Raw genomic sequence first — 19,053 nt, forward strand, 5'->3', positions numbered from 1 at the left:
TTATAAATTATCAAGGGCTCATGAGGAATGGGGGAGCGGGGAGGGAGGGGGAAAATGAGGACCTAATGCCGGGGGCTTAATTGGAGAGGAAATATTTTGAGAATGATGAGGGCAATGAATGTACAAATGCGCTTTACACAATTGATGTGTGTATGGATTCTGATAAGAGTTGTATAAGCCCCTAATAAAATGATTAAAAAAAACGAACAGCTATAACAAAATAGAGAAAACCTTCAGTTGAAAAGAAAACAGAAAAGATTAAAAACTGGAACAACTTTAAAATAGGTCCAAATGGAGACCAAGTGATAAAGTGGATAAGGTGTTAGATTTCATCCTAACTACATCTGCCATAATCCACTTTCCAATGATCCACTTTTCATGATAGCAAAGCTATTCACATCCCTGTTTGTGCTCAGAGGGACTCCACCAGAGACTTAATCTATGTGTATTTCCCTTCACTTTAACAAAACCTGATAATAACTTTTAAATGGCTCCAAAGTACGATCGAATAGGATGTTACATTTTAACTGACTATATGACTCTTATGATTGTCTCTGCAATACTCTGTTTTATAACAAGGGATGTTTTCACATCCCTCTAGTATGGTCGGAGGATATACCAGAGGCTTAATCCATGTGTGAATTTTGGGCTTCCACTGTCATTCAGAGCCTTCTGCAAATCAGATATTCACAGTTTAAGCTCTGATATAATTTCCTCCTTCTGATTTGGATTTGATTATGTACAATCCTTGATCACACAGGCTGGTGTGCTTTTTCTATGTGTACTTAGTTGGCACTTCACTTAGCAAGCTTCTTGTTTTAAGACAAGCCTTTAAAATCCCAGAAGCTATTCTTTCTGATAGTTGGCCACCATCTGGTTTCTTTACCACACTTTGCTGTAGCACTCATTTTCAGTTATCTCTTCTTGAGCACAAACATTGAGCAAGACCGTGTCATAAAAACTAATTGTTTATAGATTGAGGCTAGAATTAAGTTTGAGCCCCAAATCCATTAATATATCTATGGTTTATATATGTCTGTGATTCACCTTAGAGATATTCTTGACATTTTTTGTTAGAGAACATTGTTGATCATCTTCCTGGGGCACACGGTAATTCTGTTGTTTAGCCAATGGTAAAAATTTTAGTTTAGCCAATGGTAAAAATTTTAAAGTACAATTGAGAAAATTAATTATATAAGTTGGCTATGAACCGCAGTATATGAATTATTGACATGTATAGATTAAATTCTTAAATGACTGGACACTGTTTACACAAACAGTGGGTGTGGCAATAAGGCAAAACTTTCAGTAATATTCACTGACAGTAGCAGAGCCAGGTCTATCAGATTAATACATATCTTAATGAAGCAAGAAGGGCATTGAAATATTAAGTGTATAGTAGTTCCAGTATATGGAAGTTCCCTTTTACTACAGATTAAGTTAGTAAATTACTACTGAAAACGTTGGAGTTCCTTGATTGTGCGAAGTATTGAAGCTGTTGGCTGCTCACTGAAAGGTCACACTTTGAGTCTACCTAGAAGTGCCTTGGAACAAAGGTTTAGCAATACACATCTGAAAAATCAGCATTGACACATGTAGGGGGTCATCAGGTGTCAGAGATAACTTGATGACACCTGGTTTTATTGAAGGTTTGAAGGGTGCAAAAGGAATCTGCATGGTAAACCAGCTAGTCTCAGAATGCATGTTGTCAGTTCAAGTGTACCTGTCATGGAGTTTTTTACTTTAAGGTCGGAGTGCGTCATACTCATTGCATAAGGTTAACTATGATCTCTTATAACAGAGTGAATTCAATGCATACAGTCAAGAAGTAATTAGCATCCTTGGAGAAATAGATCATGTGTTGGAGAAGCTTCCAGAATGGGTTACTCCTAAACTAGCTGAGAAGAACCTGCTCACCATGCTGGATGAGGCCTATGTTCATTCAGAGCCCTTGGGAGTCGTTTTGATTATTGGAGCTTGGAACTACCCTTTTGTTCTCACCATCCAGCCACTGATAGGAGCCATTGCTGCAGGTCTGGTGCCAGTTTGTGTCTTTATTTATTCCTTATTAGAGGGACTTATTCTCCCCTATTGGTTGTAAATTAAGGATTGTGGTTAATGTAATATGTTCTTTTGACCGTTTGATTTGGATTATTCCAGCAGTGTATTGAGAATTCATAATTATAATGGTTTTTTTAAGTTAGACTCCAGGGGAGATTTGCATGATGACTGTTTTGAAGCATGCAGACAGTGCATATGTGAGGGTGTAAAGACATCTGAGTCAACAAACCCCAAGAATTTGAAGTCAGGCGTTCTTTTTGTTGTTGTTAATGCATTTTTTTTTTTTTTTGCCTTGGATATTGGATATACCCTTTTATTCTATTTGAGCAGTTTCTTCCTTCAAATGAGTCCTATCTGTGGAGTCATGCCGCCTTGGGCATGTAACACTGTCCATAGATTAATTTATCGCTGCTGCAGGTTTGGAGTGACAACTTTGTGTTGCCATAGTCTGTGCCTGGCACTTTAATCACAGACAGGACAATCCAAGAGTGAGAGTGGGGAAAAGTGACGGCTAAAGGAGTGGGGGAACTCATTGACCCCATTGCTAATGACCAGAAAATAAAGAGAAGTGAAGAGTTAGCTTTTGAGAACAGAAGCAAAAAGGTAAAGAGAATAAAGCAGGCTCTTATGTCCATTATGAGGAAGACTAGAATTAAGAGCTGGAGACATACTTTAAAGACAGCCTATATTTTACACATGATCGCTGTTTTGGTAGCTATTAAATTTACTATGAAGTCAAATAAAGTATTAGATAACATGTCCTCCTTTTGGCTTTGTTTAGGAAATGCTGTGATTATCAAGCCTTCGGAGCTAAGTGAAAATACAGCCAAGGCCTTGGCTAAGCTTCTTCCTCAGTACTTAGACCAGGTAAGAATGTCTGGCATACACACATTTGATTTCCTAATAATACATGTTTACTGATGGCAGGAGATCTGTTTTCATGTTCCTTAAGCTTTATACAATTGGCTTAGTAAAGATCATTCCAGGGCTATTTGGAATGATCCAGCCGTTCCTGGTTACGTAACATGCTTAGGCTGATGGCTTCAAGAGACATGTGTTATCTACAAACCCTTTCCTATTATTTATAATTTTATTACTATGAAATAAGATTTAAATGTATTCATTCCATAAATTATTTGAGCGATTGGTACTGCGCTGTGTGCTGCAATACTTTGCTGGTAATAGTTTCTTTTGCCTAATGAGTTGCACAGATTACTTTCTGGCATTTAAAGGGGGCGTATTTGTGGCAAGAAAACTACAAGAGAAAAATGTTGATCCAAATGATGAATCCTTAAAAAGAGTTAAAGTTTAACTCTCTCCGAGTCATCTTGCACTCTCCTTGTGAAGAAGCTAATCATGACATCCTGAAATTTGGTCTGCTAAGTTCCAAAGGAATTGCTGCAGAAAGAATTCCACATGTAGTGTTCATTAAATGGCACTTTTAAGTATACCTGCAACTGTACACCTTAATTTATAGTAGCCTTGAGGCTATCTCTGGATTAATGTTTTTCTCTTTGTTGTCTTACCACTGTTGTAGCAGCATACAGAACAATTTTGTTGTTATACCTGTAGTTAACCAATATAGCAGGATGAAATGAATGAACTGAGTAAGATTTGGAACCAGAAGATTGAAATTTAAGTTCTGTTCTACCTGGAATAAATTCTTCAATATCTGACTATCAAAACAGGGTTACTAATATCCTACATGACTCTCTTTGCCTGCTGGTGATTAGTCAGATATGTTCAGGAAATAGTGTGGCCTGAACTACTTCTGCTACAGAAGGGAGAAGGAGTATCCCAACTCCACACTATCCCAAGGCTGATTTCAAAGAGGCAGAGATCTGCCATATTTCCCTATCCAACTTTCTTAACTCTATTATGACACCAGTCATCCCTCTCATAGCACTTTACTCTCCTGAGGACAGTAATCCGTTACAGTGGCCACACACACAATACTCATGATTATGGGAGTTTTATAGAGAGGCAGCACAAAAGAGGAAGACCCTCAGCAGACCTTAGTGACTGCTGATAGGAACAATTGTGAGGGTAGTGCAGGTTTGGGCATCGTTTCATTCTGGTGTATATAGGGTCGCTATGGGTTGGAATCAGTTAGATGGCACATAACTAATTTCCATAACTAACAAGTTAATAGGTCACAGCAAGTCAAGATTAGAAAGCAATAATGATACAATTGTTTGGTCTGCAATACCTTTTCTTAGCCATACTGACAGGCATATCTCTCTCCGTACCTCAGCCTCTCAGTCACATGGCCCCTAGACCTCTGCTTTGCTTGTACCACTCTACCAGCCTTCTGCCTGAAGGCACTCAGCTGTACTCATTCTGGGCATGTGAAGCCTATTGCTCTGTGTCATGATACTAACATGTTAATATCTGCTCTGTTGTATGTTTTTGGTTCTGTGGCCTCTAGTTCACCTGCTGCCTTGACCACATCAGGCAGGATTTCACACACACTCTGCTGGTGGCTTTAAAAAAACTTTTTTTTAATGGTTCTGGGATTCCTTGTTCCTGTTTCTGAAATGCCTTATTTATACCCAGTGGAATGTTAAAACGGACCAATTCCAAATTAAAAATACGCTAATATTGGACTTATAGACTTGATTTGGACAAGGCTGGTATGTTTTCTCAATATACAATTGTTCTTTGATATAAAGCTCTCTCTTACACATAAATGAACGTTCCTGGATTTGTTTCTCTAGTCACCCTGACCTAACACATTATGGTATTTTGGGAGTGGGTTACCAGAGAAACAAATCATGAAGATAGAGAGTGTTTGCTTGTTTGATCTCTGCTTTATGGTAGCTTTTCTTTGGCTAGCTGGAGGTCAGATATAGCCACACTCTTTACTTGATTGTTTCTGTAAAGGACATGGGAAGTGAAAATTTTGATTCCTAGAAGTTGTCTTTGATTAATCCTGTCTGAAATGGCAACAATGAATGTGATCAATGTACATTTTGAGCTAAGGGGGTGAATTTTCCACTTGAACGTTTCCTCTGAGAACATACTTCTTAGTCAAAATGGCTGACAGAAAGCCTGGCCCTGACTTGATGAAGTCAGAAGCCTAAGGCCATATTTTGTATTAATAGAATAATTTGGATAAGGATTGAATTTGACTTTTAAGAATTCATTTTAGTATCTGGCTGGCTGTGCTAGGATTATATTGATTTTTTTCTGTCTATTGATGTTGATATAATGTATAATAGAAATGATTATTGGTAAGTAAAAGTAGAGTTTGTAAGCCTACTTTCCTTGAGACATTAAATTAGACCTTTAAATGAGTGTAGGACAGGCCTGCAAAAAAGACTTTGAAAAGATAAGCCCCACCCAGTATCTTGAGTGCTTAGGACATTCTTATTTGAAGATACTTACCTAATGAGCTATTGACAGACTGAAGAAAATTAAAAAGGAACCCTCTAGCTTTTTGAGTTTTGAACCAGTGGTTTGTGCTGGAAACTGGAAAAATTTAGAGCCATGAAGAAACGCTCCTCACTAGGACTGAATGTTAAAGGGAGCCTGTGGGGAGCCTGAAAAACTTGCTAGTTGACCACCTGCATCAACTTATTGAGTGGAAGTGGGAGAAACACAGCAATAAAGAGATGGGTTGAGTCTGGCCACTGACACCCTTGGTCTTGGTTCATGGGGACTAAAGGAGAAGATGAGAGTGGATTGGCTTGTATGAAGTTCATGACCTCGTCCAAGGGGGCTAGGGTTGTTGAGAATTTGTGAAGGACCTGTGGTCAAAAGGCAAGGCAGCCAATGGTTACCCTGGTGAGACTAAGTGAGGTGGCATACATTGAGTTGACCAGCACCCAACTAGATGAAGATAAGGTTTTTGAGCCTGTGAATTGATGCATATTGTTGCTGACTTCATGGACTGCCAGCCCTAGTTTGACTTTGCTAATGGATGCAGACTCACAAGGTTGCAAATGGAATGAAGATTCTTCACATAAAAAAAAACATGCTTGTCTTAGAACACTGGATTGATATAAGTGGGCAATATAGAAATTGTATACCCAAAATGGGCATTGGATACCCAATAAAGTCATAAAATGCCTGGCTTACAAACTTTCATAGGTGGGGGAATATGTTCATAGAATTATAGGATTATGGTATAGGTGTTCACATAACTGCACTTATTAGGCATAAATAATTTTTGTTTAGTTCACTTGTAGAATATTATGTTTAGATGAGGCTGGCACATTTTGAATTGTATGCATGTTTTATCCTAGTACCACAAATATGATTTTACTATTGTCTTTATTTTTTAAATTATGTGTATGGCTAAAGAGTTGTGTGAATGTGTCTAGTTGACAAGGGGTGGTCAGTGGTATTTACATAATTTCATGTCAACTAAATAAATAAAGTGAAAGAGTGGAATTTGGCCTGTCAATCAGGTCACAGACTGTTGATGCCTCCTGGTGGAGTGGCCTTCTCTTGAGGATTCTGGGAACTTCCTCTCTTTCTCCTTTGAGGGGGCTGTATACTGTCACTGCTGTACCTTCCTGTTGACAAGCCATATGGACCCACACTGGTGGCAGCCAGAGCCCTGGAGATGTGTCCACCACCATTGGATCCTTAAGACTTTGCACGCACTAGCCTGTGATCTTCCTACATTTTGCATCATTGTATGTGTTGTGTGAGTCTGAAGAGGAATTTATAGACTAGTATCAGACATATGGGCTAATATTGGACTTGTGCACTTGATCTGGACTGGGCTGGGATGTTTTCTCAATATACAATTACCTTTTGATATAAAGCTCTCTTATACATGTATGAGTATCTCTTGATTTGTTTCTCAAGTCAATCTGTTCTAAAAGACACATGCAAGCAAAAATTTCCTGACGATCATTCAACAAGTCACAACAGTACATTGACAGGAAGCTGCCAGAGGTTCAGGCTAGATTCAGAAGAGGACTTCGATTGAGGGATATTATTGCTGACAGGTGGATCTTGGCTGAAAGCAAAGAATATCAGAAAAATACTTACTTGTTTTTTATTGTCTATTTAAATGCATTCAGTTATATGGACCAAAGCATACTATGGATAACCTTGAGAAGAATGGAAAGCCCAGAACACTTTAGTGTGCTAATACTGAACTTGTACATGGATCAAGAAGCACCTGTGGGAACAGAACAAGCGAATACTGTGTGGTTTAAAATCAAGAAAGGTGTGCATCAGGCTTCTATTCTCATATTTATTTAGTCGGTATGCTGAGCAAATAGTTAAAGAAGCTGGATTATATGAAGACAAATGTAGTGAAAGAATTGGAGGAAGGCTTATTCAATATGCAGCTGATACAAGGTTTTTTTGCTGAAAGTGAGGAGGACTTTAGGCACTTGCTGATCAAATCAAGGATTGCAGCCTTCACCATGGATTATAACTCAAAAGAAAAATTGTCATAGCTGGACCAATAGATAAAATAATGATGAAAAGATAAGGTTGAGGTTGTCAAGGATTTCATCTTGCTTGGATCCACAATCAGTCTTGACTCAACAGTTAAGAGATTAAATGATAAATTGCATTGGGTAAATATACTGCACATGCCCTCTCTAGATTGTTGAAAAAAAAGGATGTTACTTTGAGGAAAATACCAAGCCATGGTATTTTCAATCACCTTGTATGCATCTAAAAGTTGGACATTAGGAAGACCGAAGAAAATTTGATGCGTTTGAACTAACAATGACAGCCCAATAGAAACAAAACAAAATAGAAAAGAACAAATGCTGGAAAGAGTACAGAGAGATTGGAACACTCATATCCTGCTTGTGGGTCTATATATGTACAACCATGGAGGAAAGAGATCTGGTGCCACCTCACACAACTGGGACACGAAAATCCCATATAATCCAACAATACCTCTGCTGAGCATTATACCCTAAAGAAGTAAGAGCCATAGCATGAATAGAGATCTGCACACCCATTTTTGTTATAGCACTGTTCACAAAACACAAAGCAAGAAACAGCCCAAAGGCCCATGGCTAAAGAAACTTTGGTACATACTGTACTTTGCCAAAAAAATGATGAAACCATGAAGTATCACTTGACGTGGATGGGCCTGGAGAACATCATGCTCAGTGGTTAGTCAATCACAAAAGGATGAATATTATATGACACTGCTACTTTTATAAAAAATACTTTTATAAAATACCATTTTTATTTTACCAAAATAAAGACTTAGATGCCAAAGGGAACACTTCGGATGTTACAGGGGTGGAGAGAAAGGGAAGATGAAGCAAGGATACATAGGAATGTTGATTAGAGGGTTGATACATGTTTACCTTTGGGGAAGGCAAGGGTGGAGGTCCACAAGTGCGAGAAGAGAAATCAGCAGGAGTGGTTAGAATATGGGACGGGGGCAGTTTCATGAGTGGTTTAAACTGTTGAATGCAGAGATGATGGCCAAAATTCAAACTTTCCACTTAATCATACACACAAAAATATTTTACAATAAAAAGAAAGCAAACCATATGAAACACAGCTCTAGTCTGATGAGTGGCATCCCAATGAGCCAGTTAACTCACTGGCAACTGGTTTTACCATGGGCCAAATCCTGTACTGTGTTGTATACAGACATCACAGTAAAGCTAAGACATTTAACTAGAACCTATCTGATGCTTGAAATATTCGCCATTTTCTCAACAAAATTCTCAACTTCCATACTCACCATTTCATCCATTTCTCCAATCAAATCCAATCATATCCTCCTTTTTACGTGTGTGGGCCTTTGTTGCAGAGTTCATGTAGGAAACAATGAACTATTTGCATTAGTTCCACTGTCAGTTGACTTTGCAGAGGGGGTACCCCCAACAAAATGAAAAAAAAAAAAACCCAGCTCCTGTGGGCAGAGCTTTTCTTAGTATGCATTTTCCCCACTAGGTAATCATCAAGCAACTACCTCTGAGTTAATGCACCCAGTGGTGTTGCTTGGGGAGGTTCTCTCTGGTCACAGTCAATTTTTTCATAAAAGCAGTTTCACTCAAACCTAATTTTTTGTGATGTCCAACTTAAGAGAGCAGCATAGCGGGGGAGGGGGGGGGGTGTTAAATTTTGTTTCCTGCTTGGGAAAAATGCCACAGAAACTGTTATGATGTTGAACACAGCTCCCAAGGACAACACTATGGGATAAACTTAAGTGTATGAGTGGTTTACTTATTTCAAAAAAGGTGAAATGTGGATTGATGATAAACCTTCTTCTGGACAACTGTCAACTTCCCAAACATGTGCAAATATCAACAAAATGTGTGCGCTTGTGTTCAAAGACTGATGACGGACCATTGAAGAGATGGGGAAGTTATCTGGACTATCTTAGAGCTCAGTTCAACAAGATTTGGGAATGAGAAGTATCACTGTGAAGTTTGTGCCTCGGGTTCTGGCTTAGCAGGAAAAAGAGCACTGAGTGGAGGAGACATGCTGTGCTTTGAAAGAACAGCTCCAAAGGGACTGAGACTTTTTCCCAGGGGCATTACTGGTGATGAGACATGGTGCATTCTGATGACCTTGAAAGCAAGCATCGATAAGCCAGTGCAAGACGCTCGTCAAGTGAAATCAAAGATCAAGATGATGCTTGTTTTGTTTTATGTGAGGGCGATAGTACACTGGGAGTTCATTCCACCATGCCAGACAATTAGGAGGTGCTGGAAAGATTGCATAACAGTGTGCAACAAAACAGGCCTGATTTGTGGCAGATAGGGAACTGGTTTTGTCACCACAATGCACCTGCTCTTACAGCCAACTCAGTGCGTCAGGTTTTGGCAAAAAACAGCCTGCTTTTCTTGCCCCACACACCTTATTCACTTGATCTCAATCTGTGGGACTTCTTTTTGTTTCTGTGAATGAAGAGGGACGTGAAAGGACTGCGATCTGATGATGTAGAAGAGTTAAAAAAAAAAAAAAAAAAAACAAGGGAGGTGCTGTCAGCCATCCATACAGATGAGTTTGAAAAGTGTTTCCAAGTATGGAATCACAGATTTGATAAGGTTGTTTTATTAAAAAAAATTAAATGCGTTCCAGTTCCTTTGGGTACCCCCTCATATTCTCTACTGGTCCTTAGTCTTTCCCTCTGCCATTTTGCACACGGACTTGCTTTTTTTTTCTTCCTGGTTTTACTGGAAATCACAATATACATATTTTTTTTATATTATATAAACAAAAATTGCTCCGGTTAGGCAGAATTTATTTGACAATAAAAATGTTTATGTTTGTTTGTTTGAAGGACCTGTATGCTGTTATTAATGGTGGCGTTAAGGAAACCACAGAACTTCTGAAGCAGCGATTTGACCACATTCTCTATACAGGAAGTACTGCAGTTGGAAAAATTGTCATGGAAGCTGCTGCCAAGCATCTGACCCCTGTGACTCTTGAACTGGGTGGGAAGAGTCCATGTTATGTTGATAAAGATTGTGATTTGGACATTGCTTGCAGGTGAAAGTTATTCTTTGTTTATCTGAGCATTTCCGGTTATCTGGAAACAAGTTAGTGTATTTTGTGTGTGTGTGAACCTTACACTTTGTGATGTGACTCAGAAACATCATTAGACTTCGATGGCTTTTGTCCTAAGGGTAACAGAACTCAAAAACACATGATCTCTTAATGCCATTATCAAAAAAAAAATGAACCTTCAGACTTAATGTCATGCAGTTATCCTCAATGTCATGCAGTTATCCTTAGAATTATGACTCCCCCCCCTGTTTTTGAGATTTATAGATAGATATATAAGGCAAGGGGATTTACTTTTCTGGCAAATGATCCAAGAAGGAGGGCAATCCAAATATGTAGACCTGATAAAAGTCTTTAGCTTATCAACTCTCTTACCTGAATTCCTTTGTTGACAAAACCAATAGTCCTCATCTTTTCATTTTAAGTAGCATTTTGGACTTGGAAACTAGAAAGTCATAGGTGTTGGACTCTATCTGTACAGTCAGGTTTAACGACCAGGAAGTGCCAAAACAGAACTGACTGTCCTCATGTGGTACAGCGGCCTCTCTCCTTCAGAATTGCGGCACAAAAAGGAATTAGATCATTAGCTTGGCTTCATAAGCATAAGTAGAAGTCGGGTTTCCAGAATGTGAGACCCTCAGTTAGTGAAGGCTCGGGCTGTGGGCTTCTATGCATACCTAGAAACAGGATTTCAAGTGGGGGAAGGGCTCCACACAGAGGAGAGTGGGTTTGCTGCCTAGACCTAAAGTGACAATAGCAGAGGTAGAGTGTGCAGAAATTCTGTCAACTAGGATGTCTTCAGGTGGCAGTAGGCTGTTTCTCTTCTTTTCCTGCAGCAGTCAATGGTCTCACTGCTTATAAGAGACTGCTTCCTATGGGCTTGCTTCGGAACAATCTACCTCAGTCAGAAAATACATTCTAAGTTGGTTGAAATCAACCGACACAGATAAGTTTATTAAATGTTTTTAATAAAGATTACCAAGTAAATATTTGAGTACATGATTAGTTTTAGAACATTTAAACAACTCAAAACAAATAAATATTAGAATGAATTATAGAACTATTTTGTTTTTTCCTACTGGCTCCCACTGCTACCCACAGACGTATAACCTGGGGGAAGTACATGAACTGTGGTCAAACCTGCATCGCTCCGGACTACGTTCTCTGCGAACCTTCCCTCCAGAATCAAATTGTGCAGAAGATTAAGGAAACCGTGAAGGTCTGTGTTTAACACATCTGATTCCATTTATTTCATTAAGATATGGAGTCAAATTAACTGTTAGCAGGCAGCAGCTTATTCCTCCATAGTTCTAGGTAGGAAAATAAAATCACATTTGTGACTGAATTTATGTATTAGTTAAATAAAAGTGTTCTGTACATGTTTTATAGATGGTGGAGGACATTCTACTTAAGATGCACAAGGTTAAGAGGATTTTAAAATCATTTGAATTGTGTAGTTGATTTGCTGGTGAAACAGCTAGTTATTGTGGCACATACCTAAACATAAAAGTCAAATAAATAAATGTGTTTGTGGTGTTGCAAAAACATAGTCACTGTAATTGTTGAGTTGTATTTGCAGACCCTTTGGCATACTGAGTGAAGATTATCAGGGCTTATGTATGTGAAGGATATAGAGTAACCTGTTGGTGAGTAGAGTTAATTAAACACCTACTCAGAGTATACTCTTTACATGTTTATTAATCTTTCAGTGTTTAAAGTAAAGATCTTCAGTGAGAGCATTAGGGAAATCTGCATGATTATGTTCTGAACTCACTCTCAAAGGAAATACAGGCTTGGATTGATGAAAAGGAGTGGAATGAGACAGTGTGTCTAAGGATAGTGCTGAGAGGGAGTTACCCTGGAACCCAGCGTTATAGCCTGGGTGGAATACATGATAAGAATAATCATTATTTATCAGAAGATGCTAATTGAGCACTGAAAGAATCAAGAATTCCAAAGAATAGGATATATGATCAGGGAATGAACATCATATGCCAGATGGTTTATAATGGGCTCCAAGCAGGGTAACTGGGGATGACATGAAAATTAAACAATTGTGAGAGATGTAGAGATCGATCCAGCCGAGGACAATGTGCATGAAGTGATGCCTGGGCAGCTCAGAAGAGAGAATCAAAGTTGCCTGTGAGATTGAAAGAGGAGCCCTGGTTGCATAGTGCTGATGCATTAGGCTGCTAACCAGAAGGTGAGCAGTTTGGAACCACCAGCCACTCTTTGCTCCAATAAAGAGTCACCGTCTCAGAAACCCACGGAAGCAGCTCTACCTTGCCCTTCAGGGTCACCGTGAGTCAGAATTGACTCAATGGCATCAAGTTTGGTTTTTTTGGTGTGGTGAGGTTAAAAGGATTTGAGTGGAGAAGTAGTTAGTTGAGGATGGTGATTAACTCAGTTTTAAGAAATCAGGACCTCTTTATATTTGAGATAATTCATACTCCAATGCGATAGTTTTCAGCCTAGTTATACATTAAAATCTTAGGAGAAGCATTTAAAACTAAGTTTCCAGTCCAAACACTTGAAAGATTATGGCTTCAGTTGTCTGGGGACACCAGGTGATTATGAGGTGCCACCAGCATTGCAGATCACTCTTGGTAGCTCTAAGCTTTAATCACTGTCACCAGTGATTAAAGCACTTGTCTGCTAATGGAAAGTTCTGTGGTTCAAATAAACCAGCTCCTCCAGGAGAAAGATGTGGCAGTCTGCTTCTTCACAGATTTATAGCCTTAAAAACCCGAGAGAGTAGTTTACTCTCTCCTGTGAGTTGGAATTCTCGCAGTAGCAGTGAATCCTGGTTGGGTTTGTAACTCTGGAGGTGGGGCCTAACTGAGAACATGCATTTTAACAAACAGCTCCCAGACTTGAGAATTACTGTTGAGGAGTGGATCATTCATTTTTAAATTGAGAGCTCTCATAAGGCTTTAAAGTGATACGTTACAATTGTTGCAAGAAAGAGCAACAGTTTTATAGTTTTGTGGTTATTGTACCTCGTAAATATTGATTGATGAGTGTTAAGGTTCTTCACCTTGGTTAATTTACCAAACTATATTTTAATTCTTTGGGTGATGGTTTCAGAGAAGATACAAACATCAAAATGGAGCAGAGGTCACATCTTTCTGTAAAGGGCTAGATAGTGAATATTTTAGGCTCTGAAAGCCATGAGACAGACCGCTGCTGGAACTACTTAGCTGTATTGCCTTGTTGCTAGTACATAGTGAATAAGTGCCCTGGTGAAGAGCAAGACTCCTCCTACTCGCCCTTCCCCTTCACCCTCAGGAGAACCCTGGGCCCCCTGAAACTATCAGATAATAGATCTCTGAGTGTTTGCTTTTGTTTCTTGTCCTTGACCTGCCAAAAAGCTTGTTTATTACTAGTATACTACTATCAAGTTATTTGTGGAGGGTGATGGGGAATGTTGGATTCTATAAGGATAGATTTTGGGGGGCATGGATGTATTTTGTAACTTATTAAAGAAGTTGAAATATGGCTGTTTTATAATAAATAAATACTGTTTTAAATAGGAATTTTATGGAGAAAATGTAAAAGAGTCTCCTGATTATGAACGGATCATCAATCTTCATCATTTTAAGAGGATAATAAGTTTGCTTGAAGGACAAAAGATAGCTTTTGGTGGGGAGACTGATGAGGCCACACGCTACATAGGTAATAGAAATTTACCTTTTCCTATGGGAAGATGACAGTTACAGTTTTTGCTGAAATTAAAGAATTTATAAATATATAACATTTCAGTATGCCAGAAAACAGAATTTATTAGCTTAATGATAACATTAATAGTTTAAATTATTTAAGCTATTCAGTAGTTTAAATTATTTAAGCTCTTTAAAAGCATTTAACAATTTAATAATAGTTTTAAAATGTAATAATTTAGTAATAGTCAATTAGTTACATATGTAACTCTTACATAGTGCTTTCTCACATACTTTTCTTATAAACAATAAAAAATATAGGTATATGTTTAATAAATGCCACCTGTGTTGAATTATTTTTTCAGTACTTAAACATATATTATCTAATTTTTTTCTCTTTCTAATAACCTTTAGATTCAGAATACAATCACGTGTAATTGTTCATATTTTATGGATGGGAAAACAATCCAGAGGAGAAACTAGCCATTTCCACAATTAGCCAATGGCAGTATTATTTCAAAACAAATCTTTTGATCTGTTGTACTTAACCTGATTCATATCTTCTTTATGTTTTTAATTTTTTCCATGACTATGTCTATTTTTTAATTTAAAACACATTTTTCCCAAAAAATAACATCCAAGGTGATAGAAGAATTATAAGCACATTTAGTTGGCAAAAAAAGCTGCCCCAAAGTGCTTTGCTTATGAGATAGAGCTCTGAAAGTTGCACAAAACAGTTTAAAGAACCAATAAAAGATATATTCTCCCCAAGGTGGCTGCTGCCTAGTTGACTTCAATACATAGCAACCCTATAGGACAGAGTAGAACTCCCCATAGTATGCCAAGCCTTTAAATCTTTACAGAAGTAGATGGCCACGTCTTTCTCCCACTCGGTGACTGTATTCAGAAGGCATGTTGTTGATTTGAGTCCCAAATAGAGATGTCCACAAAAAGACATAAACCTAATCATGAATAGGCATAGGGTCATCTATTTCTGTGTGTGTGTATGTATGTGTGTGTATATACAGATTTTATATATATATATACACACACACATTTGTGCAAAGCATATATATATATATGTTTTGTAAAAAAAATCCCCTGCTTGGAGACATTTGATATTTGCACAGATTAATACATATAGCTTATGATATTTATTTTTCAAGATAAGAGTGGCAGTGGAAAAATAATGATCAGATGGCCCTATCTGGAAATGAAACACGTGTCTCATGTCTCGTGGGAATTCTGCATTTTTGCTTCTACATTATGCAGTTTCATTTTGCTTTCTTTTTTTTTTTCTTTTTAGCCCCAACAATACTTACTGATGTTGACCCTAAAACCAAGGTGATGCAAGAAGAAATTTTTGGACCAATTCTTCCAATAGTGCCTGTGAAAAATGCAGATGAAGCCATAAAATTCATAAATGACCATGAAAAGCCCCTGGCTTTTTATATATTTTCTCATAATGATAAGGTAAACTTCATAGAGAACAATTTACCATCACAAGTCACTATCATAAATCATTTCACTCCTTTGCTGTAAAGCAAATAATGTTTTATCTTATATAATATTAGAGTAAGGATATAGTCATAGATTACTATCTTGAGTAATGAACCCCTGGGTTATCACTGTATCCTTTCTCATACACCCTAGGGTTATATTTGAGTCTATAGCAGTATCTCCCGTCTTTTGACTGACAAATGTGTCCAGTATAATTGGAAGAGTTCTATAGCCCAGCATTAGTTGCTTTTCTGGCATTCATCCACAGGGGCATTCTTATATAAGAGCCTTCCCCTTGCACTTAAATGGCATTGGCAGACACTCAACTGTGGCCATATAGGATGAAGATCTCTGTCACGGTCATGTAAACACTTGTGGTATCTTGGATTTCAGTTTCTAAAATTGAGTCACTTTTTTGTTATTGGTAGAATCCCAATAGATTGAAAATTTTTGGAGGATTATTTCAAGGCACATTACTAGTACTGGCTACCCTGAGGGAAAAAGATAAAAAGGGAAAACTGAAGAGCGAAGCAGGTAAATGGGACCAATCAAGATCTGAGACATTCAAAAGCAATTGTTTTTCTGGAGAGCTTCTGATGGCTCTGCACAGGCAGTCATGTGACCATTTTTGAAGCTTGAATCTAGTGGCAACACTGATATTGTAAGTATTTGAAGTGAGACAAACTGTGATTTGGATGTAGAGAATGGACTATTGTGCTCCCTTCAGCAGCACATACACTAAAATTGGTACAATACAGAAAAGATTAATATGGCTCCTGCGTAAAGATGACATGAAAATTTGTGAAGCCTTCTGTATATATTTTTTGTTGTTGTTAAAGAATGGACTATTAACAAAACAATGGTCCGACATATAAACTTAACATAGAAAGTATATACAAAACCCTGAAGTCTAAAATATATTGGCCCAGGGTGCAACTGGGGACAGGGAGTTGGGGTGAGGGGAAGGGAACACTTTCTATCAGTTGGGTCATCTGATGTGCTACAGTCCATAGTTGGCCTTAGCTACAAACTAGTCTCAAGAGCTTGCTAGCCCTAAGGTGAAATGACATAGACCAGCAAAGAGTAATTGTGCTTACTTAAATATTAAGCTAGTCATTTTTTCTTCAAAAATAGTGTGCTAAATCTTAAATTATTTTTTATATTTCATGCAACCAACAACAAAATAACCTACTAGTCATGTGCAGTGATTTAAGATAGAGAAAACATTAAATATTTTTTAAAACTGAAATATAATCTAAACTACCTATTATGTACCTTTTACTATTTGGGGTTTGTAAACCTGTAGGTGGTGATTGAGCTAGAAGCCCTGAAGATTCAAGGCCGAGGAGATATTGCTAAATTGAGCCATGATTTAGATCATTTATCCGTTTGGTCATACTTGTTTATGTACATATCAGTTTGCTTATGTACTTAATCATGTCAAAGGGACATGGTATTCCCAGACCTGAGACTCCTGCTGAATACAAAGGTTGAGCACAAAGCCTTTCTATTGAGTAAGTGTGTGTGGACCCATGATCATCTGTGGTTCTGACCTAGAAAACTTTACTTTGTTACCTAGTTGATCAAACAAATGATTGATGAAACATCCAGTGGTGGCGTCACAGGCAATGATGTTATCATGCATTTTACACTCAATTCTCTACCATTTGGAGGAGTTGGTAAGTATTGCTTTCTTTTATCCGTGGTAAATATTTTACCCCCACAGGGTATTATGTACCTCGCCAGCATTATTAGCAAGCAGTCCAACCTCCTTGGTGGGCCACAAGCACCCAATCATTTGGTGATAATTAAAGACCATGATTGAAAAAGCTATATAAAAGCAAGTACATTGGAAAATTTCCCTGTGAAGTTGAGCTTTTGTATATCTCCATGTGCAGTATGTGGTTGCCCTGTAATTCCCAACACTGTAATCCTATTACCAGGAATATTGCTAAAGCTAAAAAACATGTTTACTTTTAATTTGCTTTTTTTATTAGTGAGGTTTGAACTCACTATTAGTGAGTTTTGCAGTTCTCGTGGATTTTCTGTTCATTTCCTTTGCTTGATATTTTCCTTTTGTTCACTTTTTTCTTACTGATAGTAAGTACCCTTTTATAACTAAGAAAATCAATTGCATGATTAAATCTGTAGCAAATGTTTCTTTCCAGCTTGCAATTTATCTTTTAATTTTGTGTATGATTTCAAACATTTATGTAATTAACCCATAAATTTCTAATGCACTTTACTTATGATTTCAGATTTTGGAGTTGCACTAGAAAAATCTCTATTTCAATGCTTTATAAATATTCATCTGTATTCCTTTAAATTTGTAATGGGTTGTCTCTTAAATTTAACCAGGGAGTTATTTTTCCCCCAAAGAGTAAACCAATTTTCCTGGCACCATTTAAAAATATATATTTATTATTTGAAAAATTGATTTGAAGTGTTATATTCTATGTAGGATGGATTCTCTACAGATGCAAAACCAGTGATTGATATATGTATACACCATACATACTCGAGTATAAGATGAGTTTTGTTCAGCACATTTTTATGCAGTTTTTGTGGTAAAATTAGGTGCCTCAGCTGATGTTCGGGTCAGCTTATGCTCGAATATGATATATATAAAGAAAATGACTGACAAACTTACAAAAGCAGTAAGTCCAGCCTAGTTCAAGTCCATGAGTCAGAAGTTAAGCTGGAGGTTCTTCCTAGCATGTGTAGATGCTGGGCCAGGCAGGAAGCAGGAAAAGTATCTAGGAATCAGGAAAACCCCAGGCTGGTTGAAGTCTAGGCAGATGTTAGGGTGTCTAACTCATACTTGCAGAGTCAAATGAATCCAAAATTGGCAGGCAATATGGCAGGCCAAGATTCCCAGGATCACAAGCAAGACAATGGGCTGTTGGCTCAAGTCCAGAGAACTGGGGTTAGATGCCACAAATGCAGGATCAGCACCACAAGGCCACACCCCCAAGAGAAAGTTTATTTCAGTTGCATCAGGGCTGTGGCCCAAGTTAGGTGGCTACATTCCTCCTTGATTCTCTTACAACTGCCTTACTGCTGACACTAGATCCCATAATAGAGTTGATTATACCATTAGGTCACCATTAGTTGATTATACCATTATACCACTATACCATTAGAAAGACCTCAAATGTCAAACTACCAAGAGTCCTGGTCTAGCCAAATTGACACAAAACCTAACAATCATACCTCCATCAAGAGCACTCAATAAAGGAAGAAAGTGAGTCTGTTCCTGTAAAGAATTGTAGTCTCAAAAACTCATAAGGAGCAATTCTACTATGTCCTGTACGGTCACTATGAGTTTGTCATTTTGTCGGACTTGGTGCTTGTGTGTTGCTTTGATGCAGAAGGTATG

General features: G+C 37.9%; 1 protein-coding gene and 1 non-coding gene across 3 annotated transcripts in view; both read left to right on the forward strand.

The window, feature by feature from the left end:
• Nucleotides 1–19,053, forward strand: part of ALDH3A2 (aldehyde dehydrogenase 3 family member A2) — a 34,289-nt gene that overhangs the window by 3,056 nt on the left and 12,180 nt on the right. For both annotated transcript variants that reach the window (XM_045290823.1, XM_004702869.2), the window contains exons 2-8: nt 1,802–2,033; nt 2,843–2,928; nt 10,292–10,500; nt 11,617–11,734; nt 14,049–14,190; nt 15,481–15,647; nt 17,254–17,353. In XM_045290823.1, the coding sequence (XP_045146758.1) occupies nt 1,802–2,033; nt 2,843–2,928; nt 10,292–10,500; nt 11,617–11,734; nt 14,049–14,190; nt 15,481–15,647; nt 17,254–17,353 (1,054 nt within the window). The remainder of the gene's footprint in view (nt 1–1,801; nt 2,034–2,842; nt 2,929–10,291; nt 10,501–11,616; nt 11,735–14,048; nt 14,191–15,480; nt 15,648–17,253; nt 17,354–19,053) is intronic.
• Nucleotides 16,389–16,495, forward strand: LOC115869854. The gene has a single exon (XR_004046405.1). It is a non-coding gene; the product is annotated as a U6 spliceosomal RNA (small nuclear RNA).

This window comes from Echinops telfairi, unplaced genomic scaffold, assembly GCF_000313985.2.
Source record: "Echinops telfairi isolate 266 unplaced genomic scaffold, ASM31398v2 ScPeMD7_57;HRSCAF=196, whole genome shotgun sequence".
NCBI classification, from domain to species: Eukaryota; Metazoa; Chordata; class Mammalia; order Afrosoricida; family Tenrecidae; genus Echinops; species Echinops telfairi.